Source organism: Anolis carolinensis, chromosome 1 (genome assembly GCF_035594765.1).
Source record: "Anolis carolinensis isolate JA03-04 chromosome 1, rAnoCar3.1.pri, whole genome shotgun sequence".
NCBI classification, from domain to species: Eukaryota; Metazoa; Chordata; class Lepidosauria; order Squamata; family Dactyloidae; genus Anolis; species Anolis carolinensis.
Genome location: NC_085841.1, coordinates 23412128 through 23431409, shown reverse-complemented (window position 1 = coordinate 23431409; position 19282 = coordinate 23412128). Strand labels below are relative to the sequence as shown.

General features: G+C 39.4%; 2 protein-coding genes across 4 annotated transcripts in view; one reads left to right on the top strand and one right to left on the bottom strand.

Annotated features, from left to right (window-relative positions):
• The window catches only part of rhoq (ras homolog family member Q), a 47901-nt gene extending 29128 nt beyond the window's left edge, over positions 1–18773 (top strand). Inside the window, exons 3-5 of one of the 2 annotated variants that reach the window (XM_008104892.3) lie at positions 5894–6058; positions 8384–8479; positions 12606–18773. In XM_008104892.3, coding sequence (XP_008103099.1) covers positions 5894–6058; positions 8384–8479; positions 12606–12638 — 294 coding nt within the window. In that variant the 3' untranslated portion in view covers positions 12639–18773. Of the gene's footprint in view, positions 1–5893; positions 6059–8383; positions 8480–12601 lie in introns of both variants that reach the window. The other variant, XM_003217471.4, reaches the window with a different exon arrangement.
• Positions 1–19282, bottom strand: part of pigf (phosphatidylinositol glycan anchor biosynthesis class F) — a 71513-nt gene that overhangs the window by 25060 nt on the left and 27171 nt on the right. Inside the window, exon 5 of one of the 2 annotated variants that reach the window (XM_003217472.3) lies at positions 12939–13294. The exons of the other annotated variant lie outside the window; for it this stretch is intronic. Coding sequence (XP_003217520.2) covers positions 13181–13294 — 114 coding nt within the window. The 3' untranslated portion in view covers positions 12939–13180. Of the gene's footprint in view, positions 1–12938; positions 13295–19282 lie in introns of those variants that run through there. 2 annotated transcript variants of the gene reach the window in all.

Here is a 19282-nt window from a genome sequence, read left to right as displayed (position 1 = left end):
TATATAGTGATTTGAACATCAAATTTCGCTTCTGAAGATGCGGGTTTGATTTCTCACTTGGCCATGAAACCCAATAGGTCACACACTCCCTGACCCAGAAAACTTTGATAGGTTCACCTTATGGTCACTATGAGTCACAAACAATTTGAAGGTTCACAACAACAATAGAAGAAGAGGTACCAGTGGCCACCTTGTCTTGTGAGGTGGAGCCATCCTAGGGCATCTAGCCATCATGTGAACTGGCTTGTTGCATCCTGGGCCATTGTTATCACAGAGTGCATAGGTGAACAATGGGAATGCTTGTGTAAGGAGGTATCAAATGCTTCCTTTTGCAAGCTAGGAACGTGCATAACTCCTTGTACAACCAAGATTTGAACAAGCACAAAGACATTGTTGAATCCAGGTCAATAAACCATTGAAGGCAGTTTGGAGACCAGTAGGGATTCATGGTGTGTGCATTTATCCCAGTGTTCTTTCTTGTAAAATGAATGTGTGCCGCAGGAAGCAATTCCTCTTTAAATCATATTCAGCTCTCTTAACAACAACTATTATGCCTTCAGCTTCACCACAGCCTAAAACTGTGTGCTTTAGAAACAAAACATTACTTTTAGTTGGGAGGCTGCTTTCTGATTTTCCTGTGTTCTCCACCCAAGAAAGATAATGCATTCCTGGATATAATTAGTAGGACAGAAAAAGCAAGGCACAGAGACATACAAATTACTCTGTCTGATGTGGCTTGTTTGTCACAAGTCAAAGGTTAACTGTCTCTCATACACCATAATTTTATTTTTAGTTAATAACTAAGAGTCACTATGAACTAATTTGATTAATTTTTAAAACTGTTAATGACAATCATAGCATCCGGCAGCAGTAAAGTTCATTGGCTAATTGTCTTTTGTGACTTTTTGCTTGTCTGAAACCTACTCCAGTTCTCATCGAGTTCACTTGATGATCTCAAAAGCATTGTTCTTTGAGAGAAAATGAACAGTTATCCCACTAATTCCCAAGTTTGTGATTATATGTTTTTCCTCTTTGGCTACCTTAAAGATTTGACTTTAAACTTTACAGTAGTAGTTAACGTCTCCTTTATATAAGAACTTAACCTTCATGCATTTTAATTGCATAAGTCTTTACTGTGGTAACCCTGTTTTTCCTTTGTTAGACTAGGTTACCAGAACCCTTGTGGTGCATTGGGGAATCTTGGCTTATATCTGGGATAAAATCAGAACAACACGTCATCGAAGGCAGGGGCTTAGCATGTCCTCCTGTCTTGCTAATTAATGCTCGGTAAAGCAAAACACATGGCATGATGTCACTGCCTTGTAAAATTCTATATCCTGGCACTACTTCATTGGCTGCCATTTGCTGAGGGACAAAACCCTCAAGAGAGTGAAAATAAATGAACGGTTCTTGCAATAAAAACATGCAAGCAATGGAAACCACAATATTGGGTGGGACCAGTGATTTTTAAACTATTCATGAATAATTTGGAGTTGAGGTAAGCAATGAGGTGGCCAGATGTGCTCATAGCACTAAACTATATAGGATGATTTCAACAAGAATAGAAACCAAATAGCTCGGAAAGAATCTTTCCAAACTAAGAGAATGAACATTAAAATGGCAAATCTGTGCTATTGTAAACAAATGTAAAGTGATACAAGTGGGTGCTAGAAATCCTGGATATGTGCATATTGAGTTTTCTTTTCTGGCCAGATGCATACACTGGTCCACTTTGCTGTATACCAGATGGACAAAATGATTCATTTTTCTGTCATTAATTTTCCACAAATGTTTTTCAAATTATTTTACATATCCCAGTACGTATAGCCATAGATGTGCATTATGAAGATATACCAATGAAATGTGTAATGTTTGGCCTTTTATAAGGTAAAAGGTATATTGAAGCTACAGTAGAGTCTCGCCTATGCAGCCTTCTCTTATCCAACGTTCTGTATTATACAACGCAGTCTGCCTCCCACCCGGATCCATGGCTGTTTCTCTAGGCAGCAACGTGGAGCAGGCCAACACGCCCAACAACAACACAAGTGTAGTCACACTCTCAAACAAATGGCAGACCAGTTGGAAAACATGATGTTTTGGTGCTTAATTTGTAAAATCATAACGTAATTTGACATTTAATAGGCTTTTCCTTAATCCCTCCTTATTATCCAACATTTTCGCTTATCCAACATTCTGCTGGCCCATTTATGTTGGATAAGAGACTCTATTGTATATGCCCTTCTTGATTTCTGCAATAAGGAGGGTAGAGTGAATTTAAAGCATCTAAGTGAAATATGACAAAATCCAAAGCCACCAAAGAGAGATCACTGTATTGGCCAACTAAAATACACAAAGTACACTACATCATGCAAACTTTCAAAGCTCCACTGACTTTTTTGTCAGGCAAAAGATGTTTGAAAAACATAGAAAAGTGGAAAAGTGACTATGATAGAATTGCAGGCTTGCATTTTGTGTCAGATGTTGTTTCTGTTGTAGTCAAGTTATTCTGGAGAGATCTCACTAAAAGCAATTCTTGACCATGTGGGAACCTGGCAGTGAAAGCTCAACTTCATTAGCAACAAAAGAGTAAATTTCCTTGAGATCCAGTTTGTACTGATCCTTTGTTGGCAAAGTTAGTTGCTTCTTTCTAAGGCAGAGAACATTGAATTTCACAAGAAATTTATTCTGTTACATCTGGTAAAACTCTTTCATTTGGCAAGTTTTACCTATACAGCACCTCAAAGTATTTCCACATGTCACCGTGTAAACTTCTTGAGGAATTCAATGTTCTCTGCCCAAGAAAGGAGCTGTTAGCTTTGTACAAGACTTAGACAACTTGGAACCTAAGCTAAATTATTTAATGTAGTGGAAATGTTATTACCAGCCTTTTATTGCCTGTTCTCTCTGGTCCCCATATGGTTAAGAAGGAAGTGACCATCTTTATTAACATTCCTCCAGGACAACTGAACTACAGCAGAAGCAACATCTGATACAAAACATAGACTTATTACTGTACCATTTCCCCCCATTATGATTTTTAAAATACCTTTTAACTAATGAAAAAGCCAGTGGAGCTTTGAAGGCTTGCATTATATACTTTGTGCATTTCACTTGCACAATAAAGGTATTGTCTTTTGTGAGTTTTGTATTTTGTCATATTTTGCTGCATGGCCATCATGGTGAATAATATCAGAATTCTAATCTGATGCAGGGTGAAATAATTCTTCCTAGTAAATCACTTTATTGGAGATGTGGGATGAATCAGCAGGTAATAAAGCCGTAAATGACATCTAGTTTGTTTTTTGCAAGTCAAGCATTGGTAACAGGCAAGCAGCAGCAATCCCTCTATCGTAGGGTGTATCCACACTGCATCATTATAGCATTTTGAAAACATTCGTGGTCTTATGACATTCTGTTAACCTTCCAAGAAGTGTGTGGTTGGTTTATTTATTTATTTTGTCAGAAGCGAACCAAAGGTACAAGTTGTAATGTATTTGAAGAATCAAAGTGTAAAAACTTGGCATTACTGCTTTGACCAGTAGCTGGCCACTTGGGAGTGCCTCTGATGTTGCCATAAGAAGGCCCTCCATTGTGCATGTGGCAGGGCTCAAACTGCATTATAGTAGGTGGTCTGTGGTCTGCTCTTCTCCACACTTGCATGTTTATAGCCCTGTTTCTTAAGATTGGCTCTGCAACTCGTGGTGCCAGAGCACATTCTGTTCAGCGCTTTCCAAGTCACCCAGTCTTCTGTGTGCCCAGGAGAGAGTCTCTCATCCAGCGTCAGCCACTGATTGAGGTTCTGGGTTTTAGCCTGCCACTTTTGGACTCTTTCTTGCTGAGGTGTGCCTGCGGGTATCTCTGTAGATCTTAGGAAGCTATTTCTTGATTTAAGGCATTGGCATGCTGGCTGATATCTGAACAGGGGATGGGTTGGAGATGTCAATGCCTTGGTCCTTTCATTCCTGGCTGCTACTTCCGGTGGATGTCAGGTGGTGCAATGTCGGCTAAATTTCTCCAGTGATGTGGGGCATAGACATCCTGTGATAATGCGGCATGTCTCAACAAGAGCCACATCTACTGTTTTAACGTGGTGAGATGTATTCCACACTGAGCATGCGTATTCAGCAGCAGAGTAGCAAAGCGCAAGGGCAGATGCCTTCACTGCGACTGGTTGTGATTCCCAGGTTGTGCCAGTCAACTTTCGTACGATGTTATTTCTAGCACCCACGTTTTGTTTGATGTGGTTGGTGAAAACAGGGTGATAGGCAATTGATTTGATCCATCAGTTTCCCTTCTTACATTTTATGATGATGTTATGGAATTCATTTTCTCTTCATGAGATGTTGCAACAAAAAAATCAAAGAATTTTGTATTTATTTTTTAACAGTCACTATTACAGTAAGTCCAAGAAGACATTAAAGTTAAAATCAGAGAACTTGTAACCATTCTTGTCATGTTTAGGATTATCTACGTGTGATTTGACTAGCATCACTTCAAAGCTGGCAACTTTCTATAAAATCACAGAATTGTTACCTATGCCAATCTTCTGCCAATGCAGGAAACACACAGCTAAAGCATCCTTGATGGATGGCCATATGAGTTGGCTAATGAATTTTTTAAATAAAAAAGCCAGCGTAAACTCTGATGAATGATAAATAGTTCCCTGCAGTGGAGTGCAGTACAGACAGACACGTATCCAAATAGTAGTGTCTCATGATAGATAAGATTAGATTGCAAATTTTATTGAAAATCTCAGCCAGATTTCACAGAATAGTATTACCTATATAAAAAAAGTCCCAAATAAAATAGAGGTGGGTTGGGATCTACTGGTGCAGCTCAGTTATTTGCCAAAGATCGATAAAGTATTTTAAAACTAACTTTTGGTAACAGGTTTATTGCTTTCATACATTAGCAATCACTTTGAAAAGATCTGAAAGGCCTGTATTACCTTAGCCAGTCCTTTGACAATTTGGAACTTGGGATTTGCATCTTCCTGGATCCTATTATATTCTATCCCAGTCTCACAACTATCCCACTCTCACAATTTTTTACACCTGAGACCTTCATATCACTTGTTACTTCATCTGGAGAAGTGGGTTCATATCCATGAAAGCTCATGCTGAATTAAAACAGACTTAGACATGTTGCCACATATTTTCTAACCATTCTCTCCTCCTTTTTGTGTTGAAAGAGACTAATGTGGTCTACTTCTTTGAAAACTACCATACTGTTCTGTGTCTCAGTTACCTCTGCTAGCCTTATGTTTGCTTGACCCGTGAACACTGCTGTTTAGATCAGGAATGGGCAAATTTCTGCCTTCCAGGTGTTTTGGACCTCAACTCCCACCATTCCTAACAGCCTCAGGCCCCTTCCTTTTCCCCCTCAGCTGCTTACGTAATACTACGTAACAAAATTTGAAAAATGTTCTGTTCCTGGTTTGAAAGTGTTATTTCCTATTTAATTGTGTAATACATACTTTGAAAGTACCCGTAGTTGATATACTCCAAAAACTTCATTTTTGTGGCTGCCATGAACTATGTTGAATTGGTTGAGCCTCTATGAGATTGAAAAATTATAGCAAAATGTACTTTTTCCATGTTTTTATGATAGAATCAATTAAGAAATGACATTTATAACCCAGGAACAAAAATCGTGTTACATGGTGTAATGGAACACGCTGGGCTACTTGAGTATCAGTCACTTTTAACTTAAACCGCTTCCTAGGGTTGTTCTCTGAACAGAGAATGGGGAGAAACATTTGGGAACATAGATGAAATGTTGAAGCAGTCATTGCCAAAAATCACCAAAATGTATACTGAATCAAAGTTACAGTGTTTGAAACACTAGCTACTAATGCAAAATCATATGGGTATCTTTCATTTTGTGTCCTTAGGAAGACTATGATCGCCTGAGGCCCTTGTCATACCCCATGACTGATGTCTTCCTCATTTGCTTCTCTGTGGTCAATCCAGCTTCTTTTCAGAATGTGAAGGAGGAATGGGTACCAGAACTAAAGGAATATGCACCAAATGTACCATACTTGTTAGTTGGAACCCAGGTAAGTCTTAGCATTATATGTTCTAAGGGGGAAAATGAAGAAAAAGCATTCTTCCCTATAATAATAATACAATAATAACTTTATTTTTGTATCCTGCCTCCATCTCCCCAAAGGAACTCCAGGCGGCTTACATGGGGACAAACCCGATCAAAATAGTTATAACACATTAAAATTCATAAAACAACATCACAACACAGTATAAAACAACCAAGACATAACAAAATATAAAACAACTAAGAGCCTTTCCACATAGTCATATAACCCAGAATATCAAGGCAGAAAATCCCACTATATCTGCTTTGAACTGGGTTATCTAAGTCCACACTGCCATACATTCCTGTTCAAAGCAGATAATGTGGGATTTTATTCAGCTGGGTGGAAGAGGCCCAAGCTAAAAAAAAACTTCATTCCTTTTTTAACCTTTATAGGTCTCTATGACCCATGAACTTCCCAAAGTTGCTGCTAAAAAGTCTCCTAATTTTTAACAAACTTTGCCCATTAAAGCATCCTCTTGTTTTTCCTCTCTCTCCCTCATCCAAAGTTACTTTTTCCAATGAATTTTAGCTTAACTACTTAGTCATCACTTACCACTGAAATGAAGCCAAAGTACCAAAATTTGAAAAAGTGTTTTTTTTTAAAAAAACTACAGTAATCAGAACTCCCAGCCATCATGGTCAATAGTAATGCTAAGTTGGAAATTCTGGGAGTTATAGTCTAAAAGCTAGCTTTTCCAAGCTCTGCAAAGTATGTATACTACAATGAAATCTGGTCACGTTAATGCCTTTTTTCCCCTTCCCTTTTTTCCATCTTGTATTGATTCCTTTATTTGTGAAAAATGTGCATTGGAAACTGATGCAGGCAGGACTTCGGAGATTAATATAAACTGCAGTGGGCACTCCCATCTTCCCCAGATGAAAGTAGGTTTGACGTGAGGAAAGAGATACCCAGTGTCACACAGGACACTGTGGCTCCAATCCAAAATACTCTCAGTGTAGTGAAAATAACTGCATGCAAGCCCAGCTATGCTGAGCCATATAACTCTCCCTTCAGCTTGACCAATAAGCCCCTGACGTCACCCTGGTTGGCCATTCCATGCTTTACACTAAGCAGGACAGCTCAAGAAGCATCTGGTTGCATCTTCATAGCAAGAAGAAAAATGATCACAGCAGAACACAAACCACTAGAGGACCCTGGCAGATATCAGTGCTATTGTCATAATTTCACATCAGGCTATGAGGATATGTTCAGATACTTCTCTGTTCTTGCCTCTTTGCCATGAAGCATAGAATGGATGTGTGTGACAGATTTAGGGGCTTTGATTGCTGCAGAGTGTAGTGCCTGAAAAAAAGACATCCACACATGTATGGGAGATTTACATGTGCAAAGTCTCTTGCAGAGTTTTGGCCTCTGTTTAATATTTCATCCAGCTTGATGTTACCCATATATGTTGAATTATAATCCCCATCACCACCAGACAGAATGGACATGATGGCTGGTGATGGTTAAACTGAAGTCCAGTACACTTAGGGGGTTTGGATATAGGCTACGCTGTTACTGACTGCATAAAATGGTTTTATTATAGTGAGACATGCATGCTTTTATTTCCTACTTTAAAAAGATAGTTACAAAACTCAGATGGTTGGAGATAATACATTCAAAGGATCAATTTGCCAGTTTTTGGTATGTGGGAATGTTTGCAAGGAGATAAATGACTGGTGGAGAAAAGAGATGCTTGCCTTACCTTCCACCTACCTATTCCCCAGGACTTACTTATTTCCCAGGTCTTCTCCTACCCGAGATTAAAGCAACAAAGATAGAGTTGCAAAAAATTGAGAACGTATTAAAATACTTTAAGCATCTCCCAACTTGTTTTCCACTACAGATGTATACTGTGTAAGTACATATGAGACCTGGACGTTTAGCTGCTCCATTGTGCGCTCTCAGAAAATGTTATCAGATTATGGACCCCAGTTGCCTTGCAACTGTTGGGATAAGGATAAATAATATAGGATCTTCAAGGTGTTTAGTGCACAGCATCCCCTACCATTGGTATTTTCTGACTGGATATGGTGGGATTTGAAAGCCAATAATGTGGAGAGCCACACATTCTCCTGCTATGCATTTTCACTACCTTTTTTCACTACCGTATTAGATCAAACTTGAGTGAATTACATGTTTCATTAAGTTCACTATAAAAGATAAGTAGTGATGAAATACACTACTTTGGGTTGAATCCAATCCCTGTGGGGTTTTTAAAGTCTGTGTTGTGGGTTTTGGTCTGAAACAAATGCAGTAAGGTATACACCTTGTCAATTTCTTTAACAGATTGATCTTCGTGATGACCCCAAAACTTTAGCAAGATTGAACGATATGAAGGAAAAGCCAATATGTATGGAGCAGGGACAGAAGTTAGCAAAAGAGGTAAGCTGACTACTTAAAGACCTTGCTTGGAACAAACAACACTGTTCTGTATTATATTTTTTCCGTCCCTTCCCCTTTTCAGGCTCTCAAAAATACAGATGCCACTGTCATGTTTTATATATTTTTATTTAAAGCTTTTAAACTGAAAACTTCCCTCCAAAAAGTAACTTAACATTAGTATAAACACAAAACCTATAAAAGCACAGTAAGACCACACAATAATGACATCAACAGAAATAAAGTACAGCTGAATAAAGACATGAAGACAATCGCTGCCATAAACTACTAGGGCCTTATCCATTAGTACCTTTGGTGAGTTTCCACTGGGAGGAAATTCTGCCATCTAAATAATCACATCAATATAATACAGTAGGCCCTTCATTTTCATGGGGATTAGGGGTGCTAATCCACTGTGAAAATGGAAAAAACATAAATAACCATTTTCTACCTGAGAAAGCGCCTTTCTAGGCTACAGTTAATTCACACCAGTGCTACACAAAAGAATTGACGCGAATTAATGTGCAAGGGACTTGAGTTCCCCTTTGTTACTTTGAGATGCTGTAATAGAAACAGCTTCTTTAAATGAAGGCCATTTGAAGGAGTGTTCTAGACAAATAAATTGGTATTAGAACAAATGAAGCCTGAACGCTTTCTAGAAATCAAGATAACTGAACCAAGGCTGTCAAACTATGGACATATCATAAAAGACATGACTCTTTAGGAAAAAAATGCTTGAGAAAGTAGAAGATAGGAAAAGAGGAAGACCAGATTCAATCAAGGAAGCTATGGCCCTGAATGTGCAAGACCTGAGATGGGCTGGAGGCCTCTTATTTGTAAGGTTGCCGTTAAGCCTGAGGTTGACTTGATAGCAATCAACAGCAACAAACAGAGCTGAAGAAAACTTACATTCTCTCAATGGATAAGATTAAGAACCAATCCACGTTCTTTCGGGTTATTCTCCCATGCTGGCTGACTTGACACGAAAGTCTATTTCTTATTTGTCTCCCCCATCCCACCTACGTTTCTTCATTTCAGGAGTACAGTTTGTTATAAAATCATCAGTAACCCTTGATGAGCTACTTTCAGCTCCTCCAGAGATTCCAATCTATCAGTTACTTAGATCAAGCATTGGTTATGATTGCCCTTCATCAGTTGACTGATGGGTCTCTTCATCACCAATTATTCTCATTTGCCAGGTTAGAGGCATTTTTAAAGAAATTCCTCCCGGATACCCATCTTCTCATTCAAATGGTTTATGAGAAGAAACTTCCCTGCTACATGCAGTCCTGCTAGCCAGTTTGAGGAAAAAGTTATTGAAAAAATGGGGAGTAACTATACACCTGTAAATACCTTTATACACATTATATGCTGGTTTTAGGGAGTATTTTTTTTTCGTGTCAGGAGCAACTTGAGAAACTGCAAGTTGCTTCTGGTGTGAGAGAATTGGCCGTCTGCAAGGACGTTGCCCAGATGACACCAAACTGGGAGGGATAGCTAACACTCCAGAAGACAAGAGTAGAATTCAAAACGATCTTGACCGATTAGAGAGATGGGCCGAAACTAACAAAATGAAGTTCAGCAGGGACAAATGCAAGATACTTCACTTAGGCAGAAAAAATGAAATGCAAAGATACAGACCGGGGGACGATGCCTGGCTCAACAGCAGTACCTGAACATCAGGAAGAACTTCCTAACTGTGAGAATTGTTTGGCAGTGGAACTCTCTCCCCTGGAGAGTGGTGGAGGCTCCTTCTTTGGAGGCTTTTAACCAGAGGCTGGATGGCCATCTGTCGGGGGTGCTTTGAATGAGATTTTCCTGCTTCTTGCAGGGGGTTGGACTGGATGGCCCATGAGGTCTCTTCCGATTCTGATTCTAGGGGACACCCAGATGTTTTAATGTTTTACCATCTTTGTGGGAGGCTTCTTTCATGTCCTCACATGGGGAGCTGGAGCTGACAGAGGGAGCTCACCTGCTCTTCCCGGATTTGAGCTGTTGACCTGTCAGTCAGCAATCCTGCCAGCACAAGGGTTTAACCCATTGCACCACCAGGGGCTCCTTTTTAGGAGTATGATTTTGTATCAGAAACTGTGGTTTTGGTTTATTGATTAAACTGAATGTGTCAGTTGGTTTCCACTGAATGCTGAAAGGCTAGGAGTGGGTGTCTCTTTCAATACACAGTAAAAATGCCTTGTTTGGTTAAAACAAAGGCATTTGTTCCTATATGAGAAACAAGGAAAGAATAAGGCGACTCATTACCTCCATTTACAGCACCCAACCCAGCATTGGATGTCATTGGTGTAACGAGTAAAGATTTCTTGTTACTTCCAAAAGTTACCTTTTAAAGGCATTTTTAGAGATATTTTGACAGGCGTTTCCTAAGTTTTATGCCATTCTTCTTCCATCCGTCCTAAGGTTTTGCCTCTCAAAAAGTCATAGGAAACAACAGAAAAGAATTGAGCAGTGTCACAATACGTTATTTTTACAACAATCTAAAGTCTCCTTTTCAAACACTGTAATGAGTAATGAGAATCAATTGCTTTCATAAAGTAGTTTCCCATACTCTGGCACATATATTTTGGTGCAGAATCCTGCTTCAGTCAACAGTCTTTAGTCTCCCAGTGCATTTGTAAAGATGGTGCATGTATGCTTCTTCCCTATAAACATTTATTCCTGTCTCCTTTAAGAACAGTCGATTTACACAGCTGTGTCTGAAGATGAGACACAGTTCATGAGTTCATGATGGTGCAGGGGCCAACCAAGCAGTGCTGTATTCAGCTGGTTTCTGACATAAGCATTTGAAACTGTTTCTTTAGTCAAACTACACTGGCAAGTGCTTCCAAGCATGACACAGCTGCCCAAAGAACAACGTGACATCTGCAGTTGATACTGGACAGAGTGCATTCTCAAGTCTAGAAAATGTCAAATGAGGAAGTGTCATTTCATCAGTGGAGAAGTTCTTCGCAGAAAATTAGGCTGCTGTCTTACACAAATGCAGCTGGGAACTGGTGGTGATATTTGAAGATGTTGTATTTATATTAAGCATGACAGCATCTTAGGGCAGTATCAAGTGCTACATTTCCACTCACACAGAAACAAATTCTAATGAGCACTTTCTTCCTGTTTCCACTGCAGTCCCCTGAACACCTTGAAAGCTGAAGGGGGGAAGGAAGAGATGAAAATCCCAGTAATACTGCAGGAATCATACTGGGTTTAGGAGACTGCCAGTAGATACCAGGTGCTGTAGGCTAATTTCAGAGGAAGGAACTACCAAAATGACCTAAGTTTTCCTGGCCTTATGAAAATTTACTATATGTCAAAAGACATCTTGAAGACACATATACACATAAGTCCTGATGCTTTTTCTTCATAATTCAAGTGCGGTACAGTCAGCTCCCGATATTCACTGGTGCTGGATGCCCATGAAAACATTGTTATTTATTTTTTTTTGTTTTTACCCAAGAGAACACCTCTCTAAAAATTCTAGGACTTTTAGCATGGTTCTAATTTGATGTCTGCTGGAAGCTGACCATAGACTCACACAAAAGGATGTACATTTCTAAAGAGGTGGTCTCTCTAGAAACCCCCATGTCATCCAGCATGACTAGAAGAAGCTCATCATAGAGGCAACTAAAGGTCCTAGATATTTCTAGACAGAATATTTTAATCATATCTGTGAATAATCAAATCTTCAAAAGCCTAACCACAAATGTAGAGGGACGGCTAGGATAGTTCATTTAATAATAGCTTAATATAAAATAGAGTACTAGAATATGAAAAATGATTCAACATGTTGAATCACAGATAACTAAAATACTATCTTTAAAACTTTGACAAATTTAATTTTTTAAAGCCAAGCAAGAAGATGCTGATCTACTGTTTCCACTTCACCCTCCAGATGTTGGGTTACAGTTATCACTATCCCAGCCAGTTCCAAAAATGAAGAATTCACTTCTTTTCCTTGAGGATCAAGTACTGTAATGTTTTTCTATAGGGCAAAACCAACAGAGAAAGAAATCTTGTTGTTTCTATTTGAGAGAGAAAAGGCCCCTGAGTGTATAAATAGCATTTGGGGAGGAATGTCTGTGCCTGTGTAGCTATTAAAAACATTTGTTTTCTTGACAGATAGGCGCCTACTGCTACGTGGAGTGCTCAGCTTTAACACAGAAAGGACTGAAGACTGTTTTTGATGAAGCTATTATAGCCATTTTAACTCCAAAGAAACACATGGTGAAAAAAAGAATAGGCTCAAGATGCATTAATTGCTGCCTGATCACGTGAAACCGCACTGGGCCACGCATACTGTGAAACTCCTGGAACCATGCAAATACACACTTAAAACAACAACAACATCCTACTAATAGATCATAGATCAATTGGGAAGCTGCCTTTTCGGAACTGGCATTTGGAGAAACCCAGAGGGAGAGGGGGAAATCCCAAATGTGTGAAGGAGCACGCACCATCTGTTACAAATACTTTATTCAGACTGGAAGGAAAGTACAATCTCTCAGGGGTAACATAATTTAGGGCAAGCGACAGATGTCTCCTCATGTTGCCCCAGCATGCAAGCCGTGTTTCGAGAGGAGGAACACCAGCCCCAAGATGTTTGAAGATGTTTGGATAGGCTTCTGCTTTTTGACCATAGTCTGCACAGTCTTTATGGAGTCAGCACAACAACAAAGACGCCTTCCCTCTTTGCTCCAGTTATCTGCTTTTGTATGTAAGCTTCTTCCTGTTCCAGTATATCCACAAGGGTGCAAAAAGAAGACCGGACACATAGCCCAGAGTGGCTCCAAGCGAACAAGAGATGGGCCAAACCTGGAAGAAGAGAACACTGCATCAGAAGGAGAAGTCTGGGCGGGAGGAGAAAAACAGAAGACCACAGCTCCTCCCTGGTGTTCTTTTCTGAGTGAGTTTGTGTGTAATGGAAAGAAGTGTGGAACTGGATCCACTGCAGAGCTTAACTTGCTTTTCTCAGAGAATGCCAAAAGTGTTAACCAATCATCATCCATTTCTTAACAGTGTTGTACAGTTTTTAAACTAATGTGCATTAAAATGCAACTAGGCTTCTGGCTATATTGCAAATAATGCTTGGTAATTGCCAGAACAAAATGAGAAGATTGTGGAGCATTTTATGTGCCCATTTTTGTAGCCAGAGTAGTGTATATGTTTCTGCTTTGCAGTTAATCTGTTGCTGTTTTTTTAAAAATAGCGGGTGGTTAAAGCAGTTTGTATTTTCCCCCTATTTCTCCCCCACCAATCCCCATAATTATGTCATTTTAAAATTACTAAAAAGCTCAGAAAAAGTATTTTAGGGGGATGCAACTCCCAGAATTTCCAAACTGGGAGATTTTGAAGATTGTTCAAAAAGAGCATTTTTTTGAAGCTTTGTTAATAGCTGTGATGGAATGTTTAACAGGAAAGCACAATTGACTGAAGGACAGTAAGATAATGCACAAACCACAGGAACGGTAAAGTTGATGACATGACTAACAAACCAATAGGAGGTATGCTTTCAGTTCAGCCATTCAGGAACTATATTTCATACCTGTTGGTCTCTGAGGTTTTCTAATCCACCCTTAATCTCCCATGCTTCTGCGCCCATTAAAAGGCTGAAAAGATGTCCTTCTTTAGGCAATGCAACTTAGCAGGGAACTCCAAAATGAGTTGGAAGTGTAGAGCTGTATTTGACTCCTTTGTATCCTTCCCATTGATGCCTTACTTCACTCCCAATTTTTGCACACAGAGCATGAAGATTGGTTAATGAGCAGTTCCCAAAATATGTTCAGCTGATGTATACGTACAACACAGTACCTTTGCCCATGTGGGACTTCTGTTTTTAAGTTTAACATTTGAACAAGTTATGGTGAACAAAGCCCCTGCTTCTTAATTTGAAGCAAGTAGTGAAAAGGAAACAGGTTCAAGGTGACTGGAAGCACAACCCCCCTGCCCCCAATTTAGTGAATTCAGGAGTCAAAGGCAGAATGGAAAAGGTTCCTGCAGGGAACTGGATGAAGGATTATAACAGCACTCTGTCACCAAGTCATCTGTCAGTTGCCTCTGGGGAGGCTAATGACATCACCCACACATTAGCAGAATCTAAATTACACCTAAAGAAAAGAACAGTTGTGACTAGACAAAACTATATATTTGGGGAAATGAATGTCAAAAAAGACATATATATTCCATCTTGGGTTTTTTTTTTTCATTTCAGGAGCAACTTGAGAAACTGCAAGTCCCTTCTGTTGTGAGAGAATTGGCCGTCGGCAAGGACGTTGCCCAGGGGACACCAGATGTTTGATGATTTACCTTCTCTCATGTCCCTGCATGGGGAGCTAGAGCTGGCAGGTGGGAGCTAACCTTGCACCCTGGATTCGAACTGCCAACAATCGGCAGTCCTGCCGGGACAAGGGTTAACCCATTGTGCCACCAGGGGCTCCTCTTCCATCTTGGTGAGAAAACAGGAAATATTTCTAAAATTTTGTTTGCTGCCTATAGTTTTGTTCTTTTGTGTCCCTTCAAGTCATTTTTGGCTTATGGCAAACCTAAGGCATGCACAGCATGGAACTAGGAAACAGGCAAACTGGCCCAATAATTTAACAGATATAAAACCTTCATCTGACAAATGTGACTGTTTTCACTCATTCACAATTGATTTAGGGCATACTTCCAGTGATTAACATGTCCTTAATTCAAAATATTTCAGTATTGAACTTTGCACTATTATATAATCATCAAGTAAATACTGAACCTGAAATCTAGTTGAACATTTTAAAGAACACTGCATTGTCGAAGACTCAATTAACCAAGCTTTCTTCAAAGAATTAGATTTTTCTTGTAAATGCCTGAATAAACGCGTACTGGCAAATTTAAGGACATGTTGAGGGACACTGGAATGCTACACAATTTTTGGTTGAATTGCAACACATCACAAGCGAATGGGCAACCAAATGTACAATTGAATGCTCATATGTATGCACAATAGCACCCTATGTGCAATTCTGCTTCTTGAACTTCTTGAACAGACTAAAGTATCCAACTGCTTGCAGGAGGAAACATGTGTCTTAACATACCAGTGGGGTTCCAGCCACTGACAATGCCCTGCTCTATTTCAGTTCTATTTAAGTTTACCTTATCAAGCAAAATAGTTTTTCATCTATGAATGCAAACTGGTGGCATATACACCTTGATTCCTTTTCCTCCATAATTGCAACAACTGAGAATCTACTCTTTAACCGTTCTCAGGATGTCGACTCTTGTTGCAATGTACTCACTTAAGCACATACAATTTCCACACATATAATGGAAGTAACCCTGGGTGCAAGATTGGAAACTTGTTCCACCACAACAAGCACCAAAGTAACAACTCTTTGTGGACTAATGTGGTCTTCCAAACATGCAGTCCCTGAGGTGGTTGTCATTGTATGCAACAACAAAATGTTCACTTAAGATAACATCAAATCTTGATACTATCCAGCACAGATTAGAAACATTATTTTTCGGACTATATTATTGTAATAATTTATATTCCATTTTTCCCAGTTTGAAACTCAAGGTGGCTTACAAATGATAAATATGGCCAAAAAATAACTTACAGAACCTAATAATATAATTAAAATTAAAGCCTATTTTTAAAAACATTTTAAAAGCAAGAGTGTGGTATGTTTTCCAGGCTGTATGGCCTCATTCTAGCAGCATTTTCTCCTGATGTTCACCTGCATCTGTGGCTGGCATCTTAAAAAGCAGAAAATGCAAAACCCAGCACCTTGAGCCTACCCATGTAAACATAGTAAGAATAGCGATCTAAATTATGTGGAAAGGGAGCTCCAGAGATTGGATGTAACTATTAAGAAGTTCCTCTCCCATCTGTCAGCCCCAGGTGTGAAATATGGATCTCTTGAAAACACTGCATTTTTGGACTACCGCGCCAAGAATACGTCACCTAGGACAGTGTCACAGCTTATCACGCTTAGCGGTTTTGAGCTCTGGGGGTGCAGGGCAATCTTGCTGTGCCTTTTGCAATTCTGAGACAAACTGTATTGCCATAATATTTGTAATGGGCACAGTTTACATTATCTCCCCCACCTCGGCTCCTTTTCTCATCTCCTAGACAACAAGTGAAATGTAGCCTAAGCATTTGAAGAAAATAACAAAGCCAGATTGTCTCTCCTTTCCTAGCTTTTAGCTCCTGTGCTATGCTTGCAATGCCATTTACACTTGAATGAAATACTTGAGCAAGAAAAGAGACTGGGCTTATTCTTCTAACTGTGAATCTTTCCCACATACCGCTCACGTCACGTTCAGCCAACTTTTTTTCCTTTGCTATTTGCCATTTATTATGATTTAGTTGACTTAAGCTTCACATTCCTCAATGTGTGCATTTAGTGCTACATAGTGTTGTCTGGAGGTCTTTAGGAGTGTAGCAAAGATGACCGGGATCATCTTTTCATGCAGTGCCTTAGGTACTCTTATACTGACCTTGCTTCTGTTTCCTGTCTATGGCCTCAAAAAGGTTGTGGCTTCACTCAATTCACTATTGCTTTGAAAACCAAAGATTTGCTTATTTTCCATTTGTTAACATGGCCTTGCGTATCTTCTATAAAACGCTGCGTGATTTACATATACAATGATGTATACTCAACGCTAGTAAATTGTGTTTTTGTGGCCTGCTCAAGGTTTTCTTTCCATCTGAGATTTCTTTTCAAAATAAACTCAGTTTCTTCAGGAACTGACCAATCATTAGACAATAATAAAATAATAATAATAATCTAGGCAATGGTGTAATAGAATTTGTTTAAAACTTTCTATCTTCATTATTGGGTTAAAGTAGGGGTGGCTAATGCAGGATGCATACAGATATTTAATTTGGTAGCCCAGGGTGCCTTTGCCCCCCCCCCTCTCTCTATATATATTCCATTAAAAGGGGGGAATGATCTTCTAGAACAGGGCAGAACCCCTTCTTCAAATGCCTGCTCTCCTTCCAATTAAAAAAACACAAAAATGTATATACTCATGTATAGATCTACACATTTGTCTCAAAAAATCAACCCAAAAAAACGTTGTCAACTTATCCATGGGCCAGTATAAGTATTGTACCTTCACTCTTACAAAAAAAGGAACCATCCCTTTCTCTGAGTAGAGTGGTGAATGGCAGGAGTTTATTCCATCCTGGGAGACCTAAAAGAAGCTTTCTATTGTGGCATAATTTCTTGCTTTTCTGAATGCCTTGGTGGGAAAATGTTGGTAGCAGCCAGGGGCTTCCTAAGGCATCATTGGTGCTTTCCCCTCATCATGGAATGACCAATGGATCATATCAAAATCCATAATTTTGGCCCCCATATCTGCCCTTGACTCATACATGAGATTGACTGATACATGAGTAACATCATCATTATAGGTGATCCCTCGTTGCCAAGTATGATGTTTTCCAAGGGTAAAGTCTTGGTGGTGGAGCCTATTCATGGTCTCCCATAGATTTCCTGGTGGAAGGCAGTCACAACAAGGATTTGCTTGTTGCACCTTTCTCTTGGCACATGTCTCTCTTTTGCTCTCTATTCGTACCTTTTCAAAATCCATAGCACTCTTGGTAACAGCTGACGTCAAGTCAAAACACTTGTATACAGTAAGTGAACTTATAGCCAATTCCAAATTTATTCTGGAAGGATGTGATCAATGGCAGGTTTAGCGGTGGGGGGCAACAGGCACCAGAATCCTCAGAAGTTGCTCAGTTCTGGGTCAAATCCACTTCATTGGTCCTACTCCAGAGGCCATGCAGCTCTCCTAAGTACAACTCACAGAACAGCCAGTAGGTCATCCTTGCCCCCATTCCTCGTCTTGGAAAGCTATGCTGACCACCACTATTATCAATGCCTAAGGATGACCCTTGGTTCTCTGAAAAGCAATTCCTTGTACAACTAGCTTCTAACCCTGGATGAATGGGAAACCTGGATAACCCAATGCACAACGAAGGTAAGGAAATTTGTTCTGAAAAGAGATCATGCAGCCATCATTTTATAACTGTGGGTAGGAAATAGGGTTCCTTCAAATGTATGCTGGCCTCAACAACAGAAAATGGAACATGGAGAAGCCTTGAAGGGGCTTGGAAACTTATTGGCCCTTACGTAATGCATCAATTATAATTCTCAGGGTTTTGTGGGGTTTTGCTATTTCATTTGTGTGCATGTATTTTTATCTGGATTCTGTCCAATATTCTGTGCCAATTTCAAGCAAGTGTAGCTGATTACTGATGAGAAAAGTGCTTTCTAACCCAGATAAAAATAAAAATAACTGCCCCTTCCGTAAGCATTCTTTGCTTTTTCATATGCAATAGTCATCACTTTTCACTCTCCTACACTTTTCTGTTATAAATGGCAACACTGTTGTAAGACCCCCGGGCTTGGATTTTCTCTTACAGGATTTCTTCAAAATATGTTTGGGCCAGACAAAATTGTGGTGTGGTGTAGTCTGTTTAGTACACAAACTACAGTTCTGTTTTGCACTATATTTACAAGGATATGTTAAGAATGACTGAATTGCTCAGCAAGATGTCCCCAGCATGACTTTGAAATTTCTCAAGCGGGAGCTACAATGCAAATAAAAGGAAGAATGTCTTAAAATCCTTAGAACCGATTCTGATTAAAACAAACAAACATATATTTGCTGGACACCCACAGCATAGCATTTGTTTAAAAGCAGCTATTTTGGTCCCAGCAATATTATTAGAATGTTTTACAGGAAATCTGATCATATAAGTAGAACAGTAATGCTTAATTCATCAGTCACAAACTAGATTTAGGCTGACTTTGT